At 40.5% G+C, this 20,038-nt stretch overlaps 1 protein-coding gene across 2 annotated transcripts in view; it reads left to right on the top strand.

Moving 5' to 3' along the window:
• LOC138185639 (potassium voltage-gated channel protein Shaw) overlaps window positions 1-18,713 on the top strand; it is a 34,809-nt gene extending 16,096 nt beyond the window's left edge. The window contains exons 2-5 of one of the 2 annotated variants that reach the window (XM_069124746.1): window positions 2,846-3,224; window positions 11,102-11,296; window positions 14,073-15,114; window positions 16,212-18,713. In XM_069124746.1, the coding sequence (XP_068980847.1) occupies window positions 2,898-3,224; window positions 11,102-11,296; window positions 14,073-15,114; window positions 16,212-16,276 (1,629 nt within the window). In that variant the 5' untranslated portion in view covers window positions 2,846-2,897 and the 3' untranslated portion in view covers window positions 16,277-18,713. The remainder of the gene's footprint in view (window positions 1-2,845; window positions 3,225-11,101; window positions 11,297-14,072; window positions 15,115-16,211) is intronic. The other variant, XM_069124747.1, reaches the window with a different exon arrangement.
• Window positions 18,714-20,038: the final 1,325 nt, after the last annotated feature.

Genomic DNA, 20,038 nt, shown 5'->3' with positions numbered 1-20,038 from the left:
CGACAAGGCACGGCGTAACGTCGCGAAAAATGATCAGAAATTCATAGCAATCGCGTCGTACAAGACGACTATACTCCGTGTGAAAAGACTTGCCTCTCGTTCATCGTGAAAAGAGGAGTACTTTCTGTCAAAGAGAAAATATCTTTGACTTTTCGCAAGTAACGAAAAATGGTGACAAATTCGTTGGAATCTCGTCGCGATCGTCGATCATGGCCCGTTACCATTCACCTCCTATGGAAAAAAGCTTGGCCCTCGTCGGCCCTGTGAAACAACGAAGAGTTTTTGACAAAGGATCGAGGATTAAATTGCGCGTAATCGATGACCGATATCCTTATAAATCAAACCAACTGACAAAAAGTACGGACTTGCCGTTGATTCTCTGGTGGTGTCGTAAAGTTTCCATTTAACAGAGAAACGCGGCTGTTCGATATCGTAACGGTACGAATCGAGCATGGGACAAATGCAAAGTTCCGTTTGTCGGAATACCGCGGTACTCGATAGAGAGTTTTGCTGGTTCTACCCATTCGTGACGATCGTAGATTTGCCGAACGCGTACGATTTTCTTATTTCCTTTTTGAAGCGTTTTCGCGAGAAGCGTTTCGAGAAACGTGGTTCGCGTGGGAAAATTGAAAATCAAAAGAGAAATTTGCTCGCCTTCGTTCTTTTTAAAGAGCCGTCGAAAAGGCTGAGCTTGTGTATCTTGACATAACGAAGGTGGCGTGTGTCTATAGGCAATTCTTGTAATAGCGCTTTTCATAGCAGGTTGAACTTCTCTTGAAACGCGTGAATGAAAAATGATAGTTATTTTCGTGGAAATACCACGGCTATCTCAGAGGAAAGGTCGTATAGAAGATTGCGGTTACAAATTACTTTATCTTGTGCGTACAGTAGATAAAATCTTGTATATTAAGTTGACGCATATGAAATATCGTTCCTCCTAAATACAATTTAGAAATTAGATATTTATATTACAATGCTAATGCATCCTGTATACGTCCCAAATTACCCAACAGTTGTACTTAGAACTTGTCTTTTACACAGTTGTCTTTTAGAAGCTCTTGAAAGTTTGTGATACGTCGTTCATTATTGACAAGTAGTAAGTGGCTGTCGAAGGAAGTAATTTTCGAAACTCTAATTAAAATACTTAATTAACAAAAAATACCAACGTGAAAATACACGTTCTTATCTTCAAAAACGTCTACGAGCTTCTAATCGAATAAAAGATATTGTTCAAACTTTTAACCGTTTTGGGGTGACTCTACAACAATTGGTAAATCAAATATTTTGAAAACGAATTACACGAGAACATCTACTCTACGTGTAAAAATACTTGTAAAAATGTAGAAGAAGATTTGTTCCGTTTAAGACTTCGTTTTCGAAAAAATCGGGACATAAACATGTTTCATGGGAAGAGCGTTAATTGCAGATTTTTCAAACTCGACTTTTTCAGGAACGAAGGCTGCAAGAAGAAAGATCCTTCCTCTTTTCTCGACTTATTTTTGCATATAGCACACGCTCGTACCGTGTATTACCGACTATAAGCTTTTTCCAATAGTGAAAAATATACAGTAAAATTTAGAAGAATTTTTTAAAAGTAAAATGTACGCAATAACATCGGAAATAACGTAAAACGATAACCTAGGACGTTTAAATTCAACAAAATTCCCTAGCTCACCAGCTTCTTGCGATAGAATCACGATTCCAATCTCTTGGATTAGGCATCGTCATCGCAAGTGGCATTCGATTGTGCCATTTCGATGACTCTTGGCAACGATTCACGCGGAAATCGGCTTACACGGAGAATGGGGACATCGAACCTTACACAAGTGCTTTCTGGATTCGTTTCCAGTGAAAATGGGGAATGTCAGCAACGTTTCTATCATTTTAGTATTTGATCGAGTGCATCGAAAACAGATAGTTCTTTCATTGAATTCCTTTCGATTCTTGTAATCAGAGTGAAATGACGTTCGCCGTTTGACAGCGGATGTCGTTTCTAGTGTCAAAATAGATGGAACGAAATGCGAAGTAGAAGATCTTTTCATTTGTCTAAGAAATAATAATACTCAATCTTATGAAATATCATAGCAAGCGGTACTTGAACTATTTTAGTTCTTCGCTATGGTATCACGCTAAAACAAACAACGGTGCACGAAATATGAAATTCCTTCTATTGTCAATATGTTAAAAATGCAAACAAAGATCCATCAAGTTGTCGGACATCGAACAGTATCAAAGATCTGAATAACTGACTGTAAGGTAGCAGATAGACGCAAGCCTATATAAACGAAAGAGGAATGGAATTGAAAGAAACGCTGAAGGGCTCTCGAGAGACAAGATATATATGTTCAAGGATGTACATAACTCGATAGGTAAAAGATTTTGAGGCTACCGGCAAACAGTCTTAGATTGGAGAGATCTTGCTTGTCCTCTTGCGTTAGTCAACGACGGATGCTTATCTTGTAAGTCTGCTTCAGCGATTGAACAACTTAGTGACGGGAATTCTTTCGAAAACTATTTTCTTTTTTCTTATTACGGTAATTTAATGATATAGATAATTACGTCCCTATACAACTTACGATTGGAATTGAACTAGTTTATACGGTTCGGTGAAAGGCGAAGGAAAGCAAAGACGACTATGAGGGATGGACTTTGCCAGGCTGTCACAGACTTATGGTCTCTTGACAGACGTGAATCGATAAGCCATGGGAACCCGCAAACTGGCGCCCTATTGCGTGACGCGAGGAATTCCAGGCTCGTGGCTGAACAATTCCACCCTCTTAGCACCGACAACAGTTCCATCAACGTCAACGCGTCGCCATCATCGTGTTTTCATTTTTCATTGCAGGCCGTGTGGGTTTCTCTGAGTCGGAACCGGCGATAGCAGAGCCGCGATCAAAATGAGTATCCTGAACACGGATTCGGAAAACCGCGTGATCCTGAACGTGGGCGGTATCCGGCACGAGACGTACAAGGCGACCCTGAAGAAGATCCCCGCGACCAGACTGTCAAAGTTGACCGAGGCTCTCGGTAACTACGACCCGATCCTCAACGAATACTTCTTCGACAGGCATCCGGGGGTCTTCGCCCAAGTGCTCAATTACTATCGCACAGGGAAGCTCCACTATCCGACCGATGTGTGCGGACCGTTGTTCGAGGAGGAACTCGACTTCTGGGGACTCGACTCCAATCAGGTGGAACCATGTTGTTGGATGACATATACCCAGGTATATAAGCATCGGCGCACATCTATCCAGCTTTCAGTTTTCTTTGTCGTGTTCACTTAGCTATTCGTAGATGCGGTTTTACCGATCGCGGGTGCAAGATTAAGGGACGAGAGATCGCGATTTTTCAAATACGCGTTCCAGTTTAAGACGTATCGTCGTCGTTGACGAAGAATCAGCGTTTCTACGGAGTTAAAATTGGAAATTGTTAGATTATGTTAGATACAATTCTACTTGTCAGTTAGAAGCTTTTTGAGTTTACGTAAATTTGACTCTACGTTGATATCGAGTGACTTGATTTGTTATGGTTAAATTATTCTCGATTGAGTTAAGTAATTTGAAAGCACATGTAATTATCGTTTAACTATAAATATTGTTCCTTGTCCACGTGCTTAAACATAGGAGATAATATAGAAATATGATCGTATCGCTTAATCTGCATCCGCGATCACACTAGTAAATACTGATTTTTTTACCACATAATGGGAATGTGTTTGTTACGTCTGTTTATAATATCGTTTTATATTCAATCTAGATCTATAATCGCAAATACGAAGCATTGCACTACGCAAACGATGTGACACAAGTGTCATCGATTTTATTTAATCATTAATAATACTATCGTTCGTTAATTAATAGTGTACATACACCAGTACATAGAAAATCACCGCTCGTATAATGCAATTTGTATAATATAATCGACGTGTATTCTATTCGTTTTATCGTATTATCGCTCGTTTAATCGAGAATTAGACACAGAACCACGATCGTGTAAATTTTCGTTTACACGATTCTAAATATTCGCCATTTGTCGGATGAATTTAATTTAATACCCTTAACAATTTTAAAGGAGGCGACAAATCGCGTACACGGATAAAATAATGAATTATTTCTCTCTGTGGTCGTTATTTCGGTCAACTGATTCAGCAAAACAACGAGACAGTCGAATCGAACAATTCCTACTTTAATAATGAAAAAGAATCATTTCCATCGATAAAATCGCGATGTCCCATTTGTAAATTTTTTCAACATTCGTTGTTCCACAATTTCACCAGTGTATATCTATCGATTTTACGAATATCAGTGACAATCGTATTAATTTGCTGATGAAATTCGTTCGCTTTAACATTCCGACGATTATTACGAGTCAGACAAAATACCAAATAATATTATTTTAAAATCATCCTTCGAAATTATTCAGAAATTAATCTACTCAGAAACGTTGTAATATGTTACCAAACGATAGATTTAACATGGATTCGACCCGCTTACATGTTTTTTAGATTCTTCTCGTTCCTTTCTCCGTTTTAAATTCTACGGTACACGCACAATTATCGATTCGCGGAAACTAGCACACCGTGTACGAGGCGAGCGAATTGATGCATCCATTGTCGTGCACATTCATAAGATGCAAGTACGAAAGAAAATCGAAAGCTAGGAAAAATCTGTAAAAATTTCGTTCTTCCGGTCTACGAAATACCGATGCGTACCGATCGTTGTATGCAAATGAAACGAACCGATCGAATAAATTGCATTTTGTTTCCTTCGTCTCGCTATTAAGATGTGACACCGATATCAGACTCATGGCAAAACGTAATTAATTGTATTATACGATGCGACTATGAAACAAAATTGAATTTATCGGATCGCTTTACTTTTTCGTAAGTCGTACTATTTTTTCCTCCCTCCCTCTCTCTCTCTCTTTTTTTTTTGCGAAAAAAATAGCAGAATCGTCAAAGTAAGCAGTCGGGCAAGTTTCCAAAGAATAGTAACTCGATTATCATAATTGCAGCAAATCTGAAATATTCTTTTTCGTTTTCATACCATTGAACTTGGCGAATCTTACTTCTTCACCGATGGACCGAAGTATTACAAATTTATTCTCTTCCTCTCTGAATGAAACCGTTTCGTCGTCGTTCCTCTTTTTCTTGCCTCTCACCCTTCGTTTCACTTTCGATTTATACTATGAAGTAACTTACTTTCTCCTCGACTTCGTTCATTGAGTGTCTCCAAGCCTTATCCCGTGAGATTATCCATCTTGACCCATTTACGACGTCTGGACCAAACGGTGACCATTTGCAGCTTTGACCATATTCGACCCGTGTTGGTCGTTGGGTATCGGGAGAAAAAGGTGAGGGGGAAACGAGAGATTTATGTCGAGGCGCCTATAGAACGCAGGGCAAAGGACATCTTTGGGGTTTGATTAAACGACATTGATTTGTGACGGTGGATATAAATAAAGTAACAAGGTGCGATTTTTCCGAGGCACTGAATATTTCACTGGAATTTATATGGCTATTTGTTTCACGGGCAGTAGATCGTTTTTTTTTTTTTTTTCGAAATAATGGAGTGGAGGGTTTCTCGAAGGTATCAGGGCAACGAGGCAAATAAATGTTAACAAAGGGAGAAAGAATCGGACGTTAGGAGTTGATATTACACTATCGACGGAAAAATTGGAAGCAGTAATTTATATGTGGAGTAATTACTACAAATAACTGTAAACTTTTGGCTGTTAGCGTATGTATTTCATTTCTGGAAAAAGATGCACATGTATCCTTTTTTTGTTTTTATAGAGTCTTCCAATTATTGAAATATTGAAAAAGCTACTGATTCTAACAGGTATCTGTGAATAAAATTCTCACGTTCAGATAGTGTCTTAAAATAGTGGTTTTTTAAATAAAGTAGTTAAAACAATAGTAGTAAACATAATTCGTATAATATGCACATTATTATTTTCATCACACATGGCCATAAATCATGGCGACCACATTATAGTACGAGTGTGCACATGCAGCTGTCGTGACAATAGAAGATTAAGATATTATCTGTGAGTCGCTACGAACACGATAAAATCTCATCATTCGTAATACGACACGTACGTAAACAGCGTTACCTTTCTGTGTGCGCCGGATAAATTTATTATTTAATTAGAGTAATGGAATTCATTTGTAAATGGTTGTCGAAACGTAAGCGTCGTTAATGTTCGTACAATATTGACAATCCTCGGGAACAGTTTCCATTATTTCGCGATTTCTGATGAAAGTACAAGTACAAATATCAAGTTTTCGAGAGATATTAGAACCGTGACCCGATCTCAAAGTTACTAACAATGTCTAAATTTCAAATATCAATTAGGGTACTCTGAAAGAGCGAAACGTTAGCTTTGCCAAGAATTGTTTTGAAATTTTATAGTAGAAAACTTGCAAATTCGTCGTTCGCAAGCAAGCTGATTGTATAACGGAAATGTGTAGCCATTTTTAGTATTGTTACCTATTAAATTATCGCGCGGAAGAGACCAAGAGAAAGGATTTTTATGGGAAACGGAAGAATATGTAGATCTATTGCGCTGCGCGGGCAAGATTCCGTGAATCTCGAGATTAGATCCGAGAATATAATTTAGCGAAGAATCCTGTGTAACTCTGGCGAATTACTCGTAGTTTTCCATTGTTTTGTAAATATTTAAAAATCTAACTGATCTTCTTAGCTGGCTGTTGCGACGTTTCAAAGACACGCGTGCAAATGCCTAATATCAGTGGACGCGTAATAGCCTATGAGTTGATAATAATTCCAGAAATTAATCAAAAATAAGTTATATAGATAAATGTTAGATTATTAATCAACGTTAGAATCAATCGTTAACGAACACCACGATCAAGCGAGGATGTACTGCCATGTAATCGCTGACACGTTTTCTTTAACATATTTGCGCTTAAAGAGTTGTATTCGTCGGAGCCATAGAGAAAAGAAAGAAAGTTTTGATAAAAAAAAAATTTTTTTAATTACATGGATTAATATGAAATAGAAAAATACGTAACTACATTAAGTATAAGGTCCTTTTCTACTATCGCGAGTATAAAAGCGATAGAACAGAGTTCGAAAATTTACGAACACGTCGTGAGCGATTTTAATGATCGTCTAAAGGGATTTTCGATGTCGACAGGGGCGTTTCTAGCCGATTAACTGCACGATCGCGTACCCTATATCGTCTTCTAATCGGGGTCGTGTATATACGTCCTTGACGGTTTCCGGTTCTGATATATCGCATTCGCCAAAATCCAGTAACGACAAGCTTGCAGTAATATTCAAATGCTGCTCGCCACAATCGTAGCATACCATTCCACGAGTCTCTCGTACATTGTACATTATCCAAATTGTCAATCAGCGTCCAATTAGCTTCAAAGTAGTAATGGTACCTCAGAAATATTCCTGGAATTGCACGTCCGTGTTTGCCAATTCGATTATTCCGTTATCCGGTGTTTTCTCCCTACTTGCCTCGGGTTGCTCTGCATGTACGAAAAGCTGTCGTAGACTCTGCATCTTACGAGCTGTTATCATCCATTGAATTTGTTCTTACCATAATTTGTGATATCAATATTTAAGAAACGATTGAACGTTTAACCATTCCATGGTTAGAATATGAAATCTTCTTGGCCGATTGATTTCAGTTTTGCGGTGTAAACATCCGGTGCCCGTGAAATTTCCCAATTAATTCAGAAATTTCTACTGATCCGCGAAAGAGGCGCGTAAATGCCGATGAAAACCGAATAATATCCGTTCAAACGATAATTTCTTTGTTGCAAAGCAGTAATCCGATACGGTCGTAACTCGTAAAGCCGAGAACAGAAATGAAACGTGAATTATGGAAAACTTAATGGGAAACTGTGAAACGAATTTATCGATCTTCGTGCTCGATTAAGGCCATACAACGAATCCACGGGGTTATTGTAAATAAGAAGCTTTTGCGTTGCGTCTTCTGTTTCCACGAAGAAATTCCTGCTACAATTTTTTACGTTACTTTTACATTAAAATGTTTCGAATTTTAAACGAGTATCAGAATATTGGAAGAAGTTGTTAGAATTAATGAATTTAATCCAGAAGTTTAATCCTTTCGTTACGATGGAATTAGCCGCCAACGCGCTTCCGTTGCAGGGAACAGTTCAAATTCGCGAAGCCGCAGAGCCGTTTTGACGCAAAAACAAGTATAACAACCGGCAAATTATTGGCTTTTTCGTGCACGGTGTTTCAAATTAATATATAAAGAATTATACAAACAGATGTACGTGTCAGATTAACCAAAGTTTAATTGAAATTGTTTAGTACAGTATCGTACGGTAAATCTCAAAGCAAAAATTAGGATCGGTAAAAGCTACAATCTCTGAAAGCAAGCAATTTAATTCATATTCAAAGAGTAGACCGTTAGTTTCGAATGCTCGCAGATATAACTAACATAAATAACACAAAATCACTCGAATCTATCGCCAAAGTCGTTGACTGGACGATTCGAAAAAAGACAGGCGAGGTCGGTTCCGATTAGAACGTCGATCGGTTCCGCTCAATTAACGTAAACAATCTCGTCGATAGCCGCGGCGTGCAAACGAGCAGCGATTATAATCGAATTCCCGTTGGAACCCGACGAAACGAGGCCGGCCAAAAAAAGCGGCATCGAATTTCCCGGTGATTAGGATTAATCATGAGACGAAGGTGCGAATCCCAATGGGCGAGTTCATTGAACGATGCGGTGAAACATGGCTCGTGCAACTCTATTTGCCTGGTCCAAGTTAATCTCGTCCCTTGATTTATCGAATTGCGAAGGATTCCCATAATCAACGCGAAATACTCGTAATACAATGACAAAAACCTTCTTCGTGACAGTGTAACGAGCGATAGCAGCTTCCGAGTTTGCTCGCACAGGAAATTTTTGCTAATATGACGCGTGTATGCTAAACGATGGATGAGCGTGAAAGTTCGCGCTTCGATGCGATCACACGCGTAAACTTGGCAGCTTCGAGTACTTTGCGTTGATCTGGGCAATCCTTAACCCGTTGACCGAGGTCGGATCGTCGATCTTTCGAGCGTAATTCTTTATTTGCCCCTTATCTTCGTTTCTGTTTAAATTAAGAATCGGTAGCATTCGCGTTTGCAAGAGTTAAAAGCTGCCTGACTGGAATTCATTCGTCTCTATTAATTTCGAATTTCGTAATTAAAGGAGATTCTCGTAAGGGGACGACCCGTTTTAACAGTTTGTTTATCAGCCGGTAATAGGAGCGTGGACCGATGATCCGCCAGGTGAAAGAGGAAACTGATGAAATCATGTGTCCCCTTGGGAAATCCTCCCCCTATCATTCAAATGTGCTGCTAGTTGTGAGCTACAATGAATGTTTGCGTATGCAAATTCGAAGCAAGGGAATTGGACGAGTTTAATTCTCGTGCTTCGATCGCGCATTGTTACTTGCATTTGTTATACGTCCAATTTCTGGAAGAATTTGCTATAGTCGCAGGCTGGTTGCTCTATTAAGGCTGGATCGTCATCGTCATCGCATCAAATGAGAATCGAATTAAAAAGAAATACCGGATCAAAAGAGCAGTTTATAGATGACGTATTCATCCTTTATAGAGCAAAGAGATATTTCATTTTATTAGCAATAAAATACGGTATCGTGAATTTCTAGGAATTAGATGAAACGCAAGTGACTTCGATGTGAGAGCGAATGCCGTATAATGCCTGTAAAGACGATGCTGGTTTCGAAGCGATCTTGTTTCATTAGGGTCTGGTCGAGAAGAAAGCATCGTTGGTCCGAAAGAGGGTAAAACGCGTATGAATTCGCAGAAACATCCACGGTCTATCCTGTATCAACGATCGTAACGAATATCGTCGTTGATAGGATCGTGCCTAGAGTACCCAGCACCGAAAAGGTCAATGATAAATCTAATAAAAGCCTCGTATATTCATTCAAACACAATCTCGGTCATAATTCCCTCGTTTTCTTTCGGCAAAATCCTGCACGTTATTTACAACCAATTCCGCGAAACGATCTGTACTCCCCCAATCTGTTGGCGAACAAAAGCGAGGCATCGAATTAGCAATAAGAAAGCGAAAGCTCGAACAAACGATACTTTATAAGAATCATCTCTCCATTGTCCCCGAGTGTCGAGTTCGTCCCTCGAGTCGTCGCCGCCCAATAAAGAAACACACGGACGTATAATAACACGATGATTCAGAGCTACGCGAAATCGTCCAGGGACTTCTTCGCACAAAGGAATCCAGGAAACCGGTGGGTTGGTTGGAAGTGTGCCGAAGAATACTCGGAGAGCCGCGGGAAGTCAGAGCGCAGTGCCATTTACCCTATAAAACCGGCAATTTCACGTGGCAGCCAGAACAAATGCGCCACGTGGGGTAACTCGAGACCACGATGCTTTTCACCACCATGAGATACATGCATATTCCGTGGCTGGAAACTTCGCTAGCGAAAGGAACGTCGGCCTGATTGGTTGACGCGACGTGACGTGAAAAATAGGGCACACGTATTTTCGCCATTGGCCAAACTTGTCATATATCTACAAATAGATTGTTTGGATCTATTGTTTGAAACAGTCGAGACACGTCTATGCCAGATAGAACAATATCGTCGTAGTCAATTTAAGTTCTGGGCCGCAAACCTTATTTCTGACTGTGCGGCATTCTTTCTCCTGTCGCTTCCTCTCCGATAACCGTTCACCTATTAGTATTTCCAATTACACGTTTCGGCATTCGAAACGTGTAGCAGCAACTTTCCAGCCACGCATAATACGAATTACGGACGAGAAGGTAATAGCAACAGGAAGAACGTAAAATAGAAATAACGAGATGTAACATACGGTGTGATCGTGAGTTTCGAAACCAGCTAGAATTTAGTCGTAGCCGAAATTTGGAATGACTTTCTTCTTTCGATATGTGGACATTCACGTACGCTTTGCACGCGCTTTTTTATGTGTGTCCCGAGGAAATGCACAAACAAAAAAAAAAAAAATACGCACCTTCGAGAGAACGAGAGAGTTTCGCAGGTACGAATAACGATCGTTGTTGCATCCTTCCTCTCTTCCACCCCGACCCGCTCTTCTAGCATCGGGACACGCAGGAAACGCTGACAGTCCTCGACAGGTTGGACCTCGATACCGAGAAGCCGACCGACGAGGAACTGGCAAGGAAGTTCGGTTTCGAGGAGGCATATTACGAGGGCACTCTCACGTGGTGGCAAAAGCTCAAGCCCCAGATGTGGTCGCTGTTCGATGAACCCTACTCCTCGCTGGCAGCCAAGGTTCGTATACTTGTATTTTGTATATTTTCTATATTTTGTATATTTTTCATGTGTATACATTTGTTTTCTCTAGACAAGATGGACAATACGATAGAACTACACCGATTGGAACAGAATTTTAGTTAGCGCTGGAATTAAACTTTAACGACTTTAATCGTATTAGATAAACATGTTGCAATGTGTAAACGTACGGTATATCGATATTTCGGATAATACGTAATTTTAATAACATCGATACATAACGTAGAGATAGTAATCAATGCGTTTTCAATGTAGCTTTAAATTTCCAAGTGAAAGCAATTAATCGATTAAATGTTACATTAAAAGCGTTCGGTGCCATCGAAAAAAGTGTTAAAGCCTGCAGTTAAGGGTTAACCGTGTTACGGTGTTCTAGTTTATACACCCGTTTCGATCTTGTTCTCGTTTCAACGAACAAATAGGATTTAAATATTTTATTTGTTATTGAATTGCAGATTGAAACGAAGATTTGTTATTAAGCGCGAATTTTAGTATATAAATACACGAAGAAAAGCAAAAAGGAACTGGTTTTGTCAGGTCCTGTTATTATGTTAGGTAGCTGTCAAAAGTTTGACGGCAACTTGTTTGACAGAAACTTCGGGGTAAGAAGTTTAAACATACTTCGCTCGTGGTTAACCAAGAAACGTAGTTCGTAAAATATACACAACAACGAACTATAAATAAGGTTAAAATTTATAGCAGAAGCTAGCCATTATTTTCTATCATGTATTAAACAGTCGACTCCGTTATATTTTGTATAAAAATTGTTGCTTTATTATAATGAAACGTTTTTTTGCACAAATGTCTATGCTATATGTCATTCGTATTAAATAAAAATCGTAATAAAATCTGTCTAGATATTCACAGGTGATTTATAAAACTAGGAATAAGAGAACTACTACGAAGAAACGAAACACGTATCTTAATTCTCGTGAAACGCTCAAGTAGCTAAACGTGGTTAATAAAGCAGTGGCACATTGTTACGTCTTCTGAAAGTTCCATCGTAAAAACAGCTTTTCATTTATTTTCCCCCTGTTGCTGTTTATGACAAAGAGCGAGAAAACGAAGAAGTGGATCAAACTGAAAACTTTCAACTGTCGTACGCTGCTGTCAAAACGACACAACTCCGTTGTAAACAGGTTTACGTTCAATGAAAAAGTTGTACACGATAATAAACTTCTATCGGGTTTCCAATACGCGATTCATGATCCAAAAGGAATAAAATTTCTGTACAGGTTGGATTCCGGTTTCGCAATTGTAAGACCAGATAGTATTCACGGAATGGAAAAGAAAGATCTCAATAAACGTTTTCCGTTTCGGCTAAAGGCATCCTTGATCTTTGTTCTTTCGTTGTTAATAAAGACAAGTAATTAAATTGAGCGGCGAAATGACAATTGGCTGTAGAAAAATTGTGAATTTGTACGTTGTGCTGAAATTCTATAGCCGTAAAACTTTTAATCAAAGTTAGTAATAATTCACGATCTTCCTAGTGCGCGTGATCGTCGCAGGATATTCTCAAGGATATCTCTCGCTCCGTCGGTTATCGAAACTATTTATGATAAAAAGAGGAACTAACTCAACGCCAAAGAAGCGATTAAAGTACATCCAGGAATTGGTAGTTGGAATTTACTTTTCATATTACTTTTCTCCCGGCTTTATTTTCGTTTCATCTCGTCTTACCTGTGTTCTCTGTACGATCCCTTTCAACTATTATCGTCTTTCGCCTCCAGTTCTATTATCCTGTCCACGTGAAGTTGACGTGAAATTATTACAATACCTTTCTCAGTTCGTTTCTCAGGAACACGGTGATTATTTTAGATCACAATACGTAGCATTACGTCGTACAAAGAAACACAAAGGTAGCATAAAATGAATCGTGCGACAATTTATCCAGCTTGTTATTATCTCCGATAGGAATTTTATTTAACACGAGCATAGATTGTCTTTTTTTTCGTTTAATTATGATTAACCAGTCAAATTCTCAGACATTTTGTAGAGTAACTCTAATGTTCGTGTATCACCAACGCGTTAAATCGCTGCGTGACAGAATGGATCCGTTAATAATAGCCACATTCAAAAGAGTCATCGACGTAAATTCTCGTTCGTATCGAAGATTAGCGTAACTACTTGTTTCGTAGCGACGTTAAAAGCTGTTGCCGAAGAAAATCGATCGTAGAGGTAAGAACGTACTGATCACGCAACAGCGCGTAACTTTTAACGTCGTTACAAAGGACAAAACACGGTGGAACCACGGTAACAGGATTTTCTATAAAAGTTAGTCGTGCGTTAGTACTCCTCTAGGCGATCCCCGCGATAATCTCAGTTTCATGGTTCAACGTGATCCCTCCAGACATTTTATGGCCTATTCAGATTTTCGTCTAACATTGTCCACGTTCTGACGCTCATAATGAAAAGCAATTCTGAAACTTTAGTCATGCGTTAATATCTTCTTCGCGAGTAATAGCAGGGATTCGAATCACGTCCTCGACTCTTCGTTTCTTTATCCTTTTATCGCCGATCAATTTGTTGGAAGTGTTTGCGTTTAGTTTTAGGGTTCTGTTTGGAATACCCTGGAGAAGTGGGTATTTTCAATTATATCTTTGATCGTAGTATGGTATGGACGATGCGTTAGTTACGACCGTCTACGAGAAGAGGTTTTGATACGATGATAAATGTCTCGAGCGATTCTCTAACACAATGCAAACTCGAACCTGACGATCAATCCACCTCTAATCAAATTATTCGAAATGCTCCACAGGTGATCAGCATAGTCTCGGTCCTGTTCATCTGCATCTCGATCTTGTCGTTCTGCCTGAAGACGCATCCGGACATGCGCGTGCCGGTGATCGTGAACCGATCGGTGAACACGGGGAACGGCAGCTCCTGGGCGGTGGATAAAACGCATACGAACGCTCACGACTTCTTTTTCTACATCGAGTGCGTGTGCAACGCCTGGTTTACTCTCGAGTTTCTAATACGGATTACCGCGAGCCCGAACCGGTGCGTGTTCATCAAGAGCTCGGTCAACGTGATCGACATGGTAGCTACCGTCAGTTTCTACATCGACCTGGGGCTACAGCGTTTCGCCTCGCATCTGGAGAACGCCGATATACTCGAGTTCTTGAGCATCATACGTATCATGAGACTGTTCAAGCTAACCCGTCATTCGTCCGGCCTGAAGATCCTCATCCAGACGTTCCGCGCATCCGCCAAAGAATTGACCTTGTTGGTCTTCTTCTTGGTCCTTGGCATCGTGATCTTCGCCAGTCTGGTCTATTACGCGGAACGTACCCAGTACAATCCGAAGAATGATTTCAAGAGCATACCATTGGGGTTGTGGTGGGCTCTGGTCACGATGACCACCGTCGGTTACGGGGACATGGTGCCGAAAACCTACATAGGGATGTTCGTCGGCGCGCTGTGCGCCCTTGCCGGTGTCCTCACGATCGCCCTGCCGGTGCCCGTGATCGTCAGCAACTTTGCGATGTATTACAGTCACACGCAGGCGCGAGCCAAGCTACCGAAGAAGAGACGCCGTGTAATTCCGGTCGAACAGCCGAGAGTACGGACTCTGGGTGCGCCGTTGGGAGCGGCCGGGGTTGCAGGCACTATGGGGCCACCGGGATGCACCCAACAGCACATGCAGTCGGGTGGACCTACATCGGGATCCGGTGCTCTAGCCCCTGGCCTTGGACAGACGCCCGGGGTCGGCTGCACTGGCGGCATGGGACCTCAGAACAGACGGATGAACGCTATCAAGACCAATCATCCCAAGGATGTTTCGTTCGCCACGAAAACAGGTAAGTTCTCCATGCTTGATCGCGACACGTGTTTCTCGAGGATTAGGTTTGTCGTCTTCGCGTAAGTTCGCGTAAGTAAGTTTCCACTGTCCACTATATTTCGTTGTCAAGATAAAATGTACGTATTTCTTATCGTATTATTAGGAGTACTGGTTAGTTACTAATACAAATCTATGGAAACGTAGTAATGGCATAAAAGGCAACAAGTGCTTGCCAGCGTAGAGCAAGATATCCTATCTTCGTAAAAACAGAATCCCCGCGACAATCCAATACGACGAATGCAACAACGCTATTGTACTAGTCGACTATTGACGGATTTCAAAGGCACTATCGTAACATTTTCCATCGCCCACTCGCGTTTTTATGGGAGGAAAATGACATCGTAGGTTCGAGCGACGAGTAGCATTCCGATATAGATGGAAGTTTACCTACTCTTCGTTGATCAACAATTTTTTTTATCCTTTCTTTTGCATATATACCGTTTCGCGTTTAGAACGAAGGATACTACGGAATACAGAGCGTAGAAGAATACTACAATGGTAGTTTCATGTCAGTGGTTTGACAAAATATATAGGTACAGACAAAGTCGTTAAAAGTTTTAACAGTTCCTTTCCACAGACACATTTACTTGTATATGTATATATAGTTAGCTTATCTGCACGCAATCCTATACGTATCTACGTACATGAAAACAACGTTCTCCTTCGTACGGCCCGCAAAACCTCCAGTAAAAGCCACCGACACACCTCCTCCAAACTACCTACAATCTTTCCCAAGCACCTGAAACGAGTCTTAAACCGCATCACAGGTGCACTCGCAGCGTTCGCCAAACCTACATTTCTTACTCCGTTGAGCCGAGTGTTTCTAGGAAGAAGCCGCGTGTATGTCCAGCAATTATCATGCACAAAGGCTGCTGGTGTACAAAAGGAACGTGAAAAGAAGGAAAGTAAGAATAAAGGTAGAAAAAGGGGAAAAAAGCGAGGGGTTAAACAGTGGTCTTGGCCAAGACGCAAGACAATTTTAGCTGTAATTGTCGCTCGAGCGGGAAGGTCTGTAGTGTCTTTGTTTTCCTGTTCTTCTTGTACGGTGGGTTCCAGAGGAGGACCGGAGGAACTCTAACCTGCGGACCAACGGGACCAAGACAGCCGGAGGTTTGGGTTAAAGCTGAAACCAACGCCACTCTCCACCACTGCCGAGGCGCACTCAACCGGGGCGTCGGGACGACCTACCGAGCCGAACGGGAAAAACGGTGAGGGAGAGAAAGAGAGCCGGGGACGGAGGGGAAAGATTGCCGGAGGAACGAGCTCAAGACGGGTATCAAGATTGCATGGTCTATAAGGGAATATTAGATCGCTGCGGGTGAAACGTCGGATTTTTACCGCAACCACTTGCGACGCCTTTCACCGCGACCATGCGTGGATTATTACAGCTGTCCTGGCTTCTTTTCGTTTCTGTTCGTTCCAGCACACGTATGCGTATGTATGTACGAGCATACGTGTATAGCAGGGGTTGGGAGAAATTTTGGCTGTGAAATTCTGGCTTGTTGGTGGCTTACAGGCGATCATTGGGATCATAGTGGATGATAAATCTCTCGAAATTCCGTGAACGAGGGTTGCGCTCGAAAGGTTAGCAGGAGAATGTAAAACTGGAAGTGTCTCCTGTTCTTCTTTATTCGAGTTTTATTAGAGCTTCAGGTCTGGTAAATTTTTTGGCGATGTTTATGATAGGAAATATATTTGACGTAATTTATCTTTATAACTTTTCAACTTTATAAATTTATAGATATATTCGTATAAAACAAGTATATTTATCACGTTACATTTGTAGTATGTAATTTATAATTTATTACGATATATTTAAATACATATTTTATTTATATATTTTTATACTACTTTACCTTTAATTATATATATAATATATATATATAACTTAAAATGTGTACAGCACGAGAGAATATGTTTGACTAATGCGTTGGAAGGAGAAATTTTTCAAATTTCCAGAGATATTTTCTTGAGGTACGAACAGTCGTCGGGTAGAAGAGAATATTTCTGGCAAATATACCAAGCTGCTTGTTTTCTTCTTCTTCGGAAGCTTTGTAAGTTCGTACGAAGCTCGAAACGACTAGATAAGTAAATAATCTCTGTGTTTTTATAAACGTAGACACGCATTATATAATACACGATGGAAGAGAAGAAAACGAGAACTTTGTCGATATAATACAAGCGAATTAGAAGATGGTAAATTTCATTTCGCCCTATTTTATTTCTACTAAGTGAAATTTATGAAACATTGACGATCTGTTTAGTATGCATAATACGTATCGTGGTTAAAGCACAAACGCGGGAATGTTACATGAAATTATACGAACATTATACGTTTCAATTTTGTAACAAATATTTCATGAACTATATCGCATTAACATAGCACGGGTACCACTAACAACAAATGAGCCACCCCGAAGAGTAAACTGGCTAACTATACTATCTGAAAATAACTTAATTGTACCACGAGAATATATAATTATTGCTTGATTTTTCAAACGAAAATCGACCGCGACAAAATTGACTAACTTGGCTTCTATGCATCTCCGATAAGGAACGTATCAGCCGAATTAACGTTCTACCTACAGCATGTGCAATCTTAGGTTTTAATTACGAATCGTTTCTAATTACGTTTAACGTAAAAAACAAGCAGCGTACGGTTTTCGAATCGTAAGACCGGAATGCTCGTGAAATTGTCAAGAACGAAGTACTTGCGTCGAAAGTGATAACGAAGGGCGTTCCAAAGCCTTAAAGCCGAACGCCAAAAACAGTGAGCAGCTTGGCCACAGGAAGTGGAGTCACGTTTTAAATCAAAAGCTGCTGGAGGCAGCAATTAATTGGAGCTTTTAATTAAATCACGTCCGCACCAACCTGCTAACCTTTCAGAAAGCAACAAAAACGAGGAAAAGAAGCGAGGGAGGCGAGAAAAGAAGAGGAGAAAAACTTCACGACCAAATAAGAAGACAGCGGAGCGCCTTAATAAACGAGGTTGGAGCGCGTGCGCGCATCAAACATCCGACATTTTACCCGCACCGATCTAACGTTATTCAGGGACTTCTCGCGATACATCAATTCAGCTAATGTATCTTTTTCACTTTCTTCGATCGTTTGCTCGAGCGACCGATCTCTCCTCTCCTCTCCAATTTCTCCTGTCCGTTCTTTATTCTCGCCACAACGTCTTCACCTCCCTCCATTCTAGTAAACACGGATCATTCGCTCGTATCATTCGGAAAACACCGAGAACGCGCCTGGATCAGCAAAGATCGCGCGTTGATTCTGCTAAATGTTTGAATGAGATTGAAATGAAAGAAAGATAGAAAGGAGAGTGGGGAGAAGCAAGGAAAAGGAAGCGGAAAAAGCGAATGAGGTAAAAATAAGAGAAAGGAGGGTAGAAAGTGTACACGGGATGAATGCGCAGGGCAGTGTTGGGTGAACGAATGTTTGTTACTAGAATGAAAAGGAAAAGGAAACCCGCTACTTGCATATTATTCGCTTTGTTTCAAGCTATCCAAGCTATCCAAGCGTTTTCGGTCATTTCGCAAAGAAGTTTTGTATTCGTCTTTAAATATTCTTTTATAAATGCAAAAGACGTTGACTAAATTCATTTTATATGTCATCCGAAATAATCGAAGCCCAACACTGGCGCAAGAACTCGTTTGAAACGACGGGGAATATTCGTCGATTGTGAAGTAGAAGCCGAGTGAAAGCCTCGTGTTGGTCAAAGTCGAATAATTTATAAACCGGAGAGCACAGCTTCGCTGCCAAAAATTCCTGAAAGTATCTGGTAAATGCTGCAGGAGCCGCGTAATGAGACTGGCGGCGTCTCGAGAAGTTTAAATATTTGCGTACGGAACGTTCGTAGGAATTTTTGTCAGGATTCGACGTCGTACCAAGAAGATCCCTCCTCCCCTTAAACGGATTCGACTTTCCATCTATGAACCGTCGTCGAAAGCGAATAAAAGGCCGCTCTTAATTTCTCGATGAGTGAACAATTTGCGTTTCTCATTTCCACCTTTCATCTGGAAACTTTCCTTTCCAAACGATATAAGGAACGAAACGAGATAGCGAATAAAACCTCAATGTGGAAAATCCTTGGAGAAATTTCGGTGTTCTTCTGCCTTTCGCTGCACGAAAAGCATAACATATTTATTTCCCGCAATCCTAATAACATCTCCGTTAACAATCATCGATCGATAATTAATCGAAAGAAAATACTCATCTTACAATACTTATTGTTAGTAGCTGGTAAAATCCGAGCGTCAAAGTGGATATTAGTTGATGCCCTAATTGAGAGGACCAAATGTACACACGTGTCGCATAAAACGTTGATTGTTAACAAATTTTGATATACCATAATTTTACCCCTAGTAAAGTGTAACGTAGTGAGTAAAATATTCAATGGGCTGCCATTTGCCTCGATTGCCATCTGATCCTCTCAATTGGTTCGAAGATTAATCGGATAATCGGGAATATTTGCTTGCAACTCTTGTAATAACTTAACAAGGCTGCGTTAACTAGCGACGCATAATTTTCCAAACTAAATGCATAAAACGTTCGAACGCTGAGAAAGCTAATAAAAGTCTGGCGATACTCGCTTAACGCTAAGTGTATAGCACCGATCGGAAACGAAGCAAGTAAAGGCCGAGCGTCGATTAAAGTCAATTGCAATAAAATTCGCTACGCTTGTTCGCGGTCGCTAAATATTAAGCGACGCTGTACTCGGCGGATGAGTGGCGAACCGAACAGGTTAAACGAATAAAATTTATTTCCTATCGAGACTTCGATGGCCAAGCTTTTTTGTATATACGCTTCGTGCATATACCGCGTGCCGTTAATGTTGAAGTAAGTTTGTTAATAACGAGAAAACGACGATGCAACGAAAA

Source organism: Bombus flavifrons, chromosome 12 (genome assembly GCF_040668555.2).
Source record: "Bombus flavifrons isolate JBK064 chromosome 12, iyBomFlav1_principal, whole genome shotgun sequence".
NCBI classification, from domain to species: Eukaryota; Metazoa; Arthropoda; class Insecta; order Hymenoptera; family Apidae; genus Bombus; species Bombus flavifrons.
The sequence above is the reverse complement of the archived record's forward strand: the minus strand, read 5'-3'. Positions and strand labels throughout refer to the sequence as shown.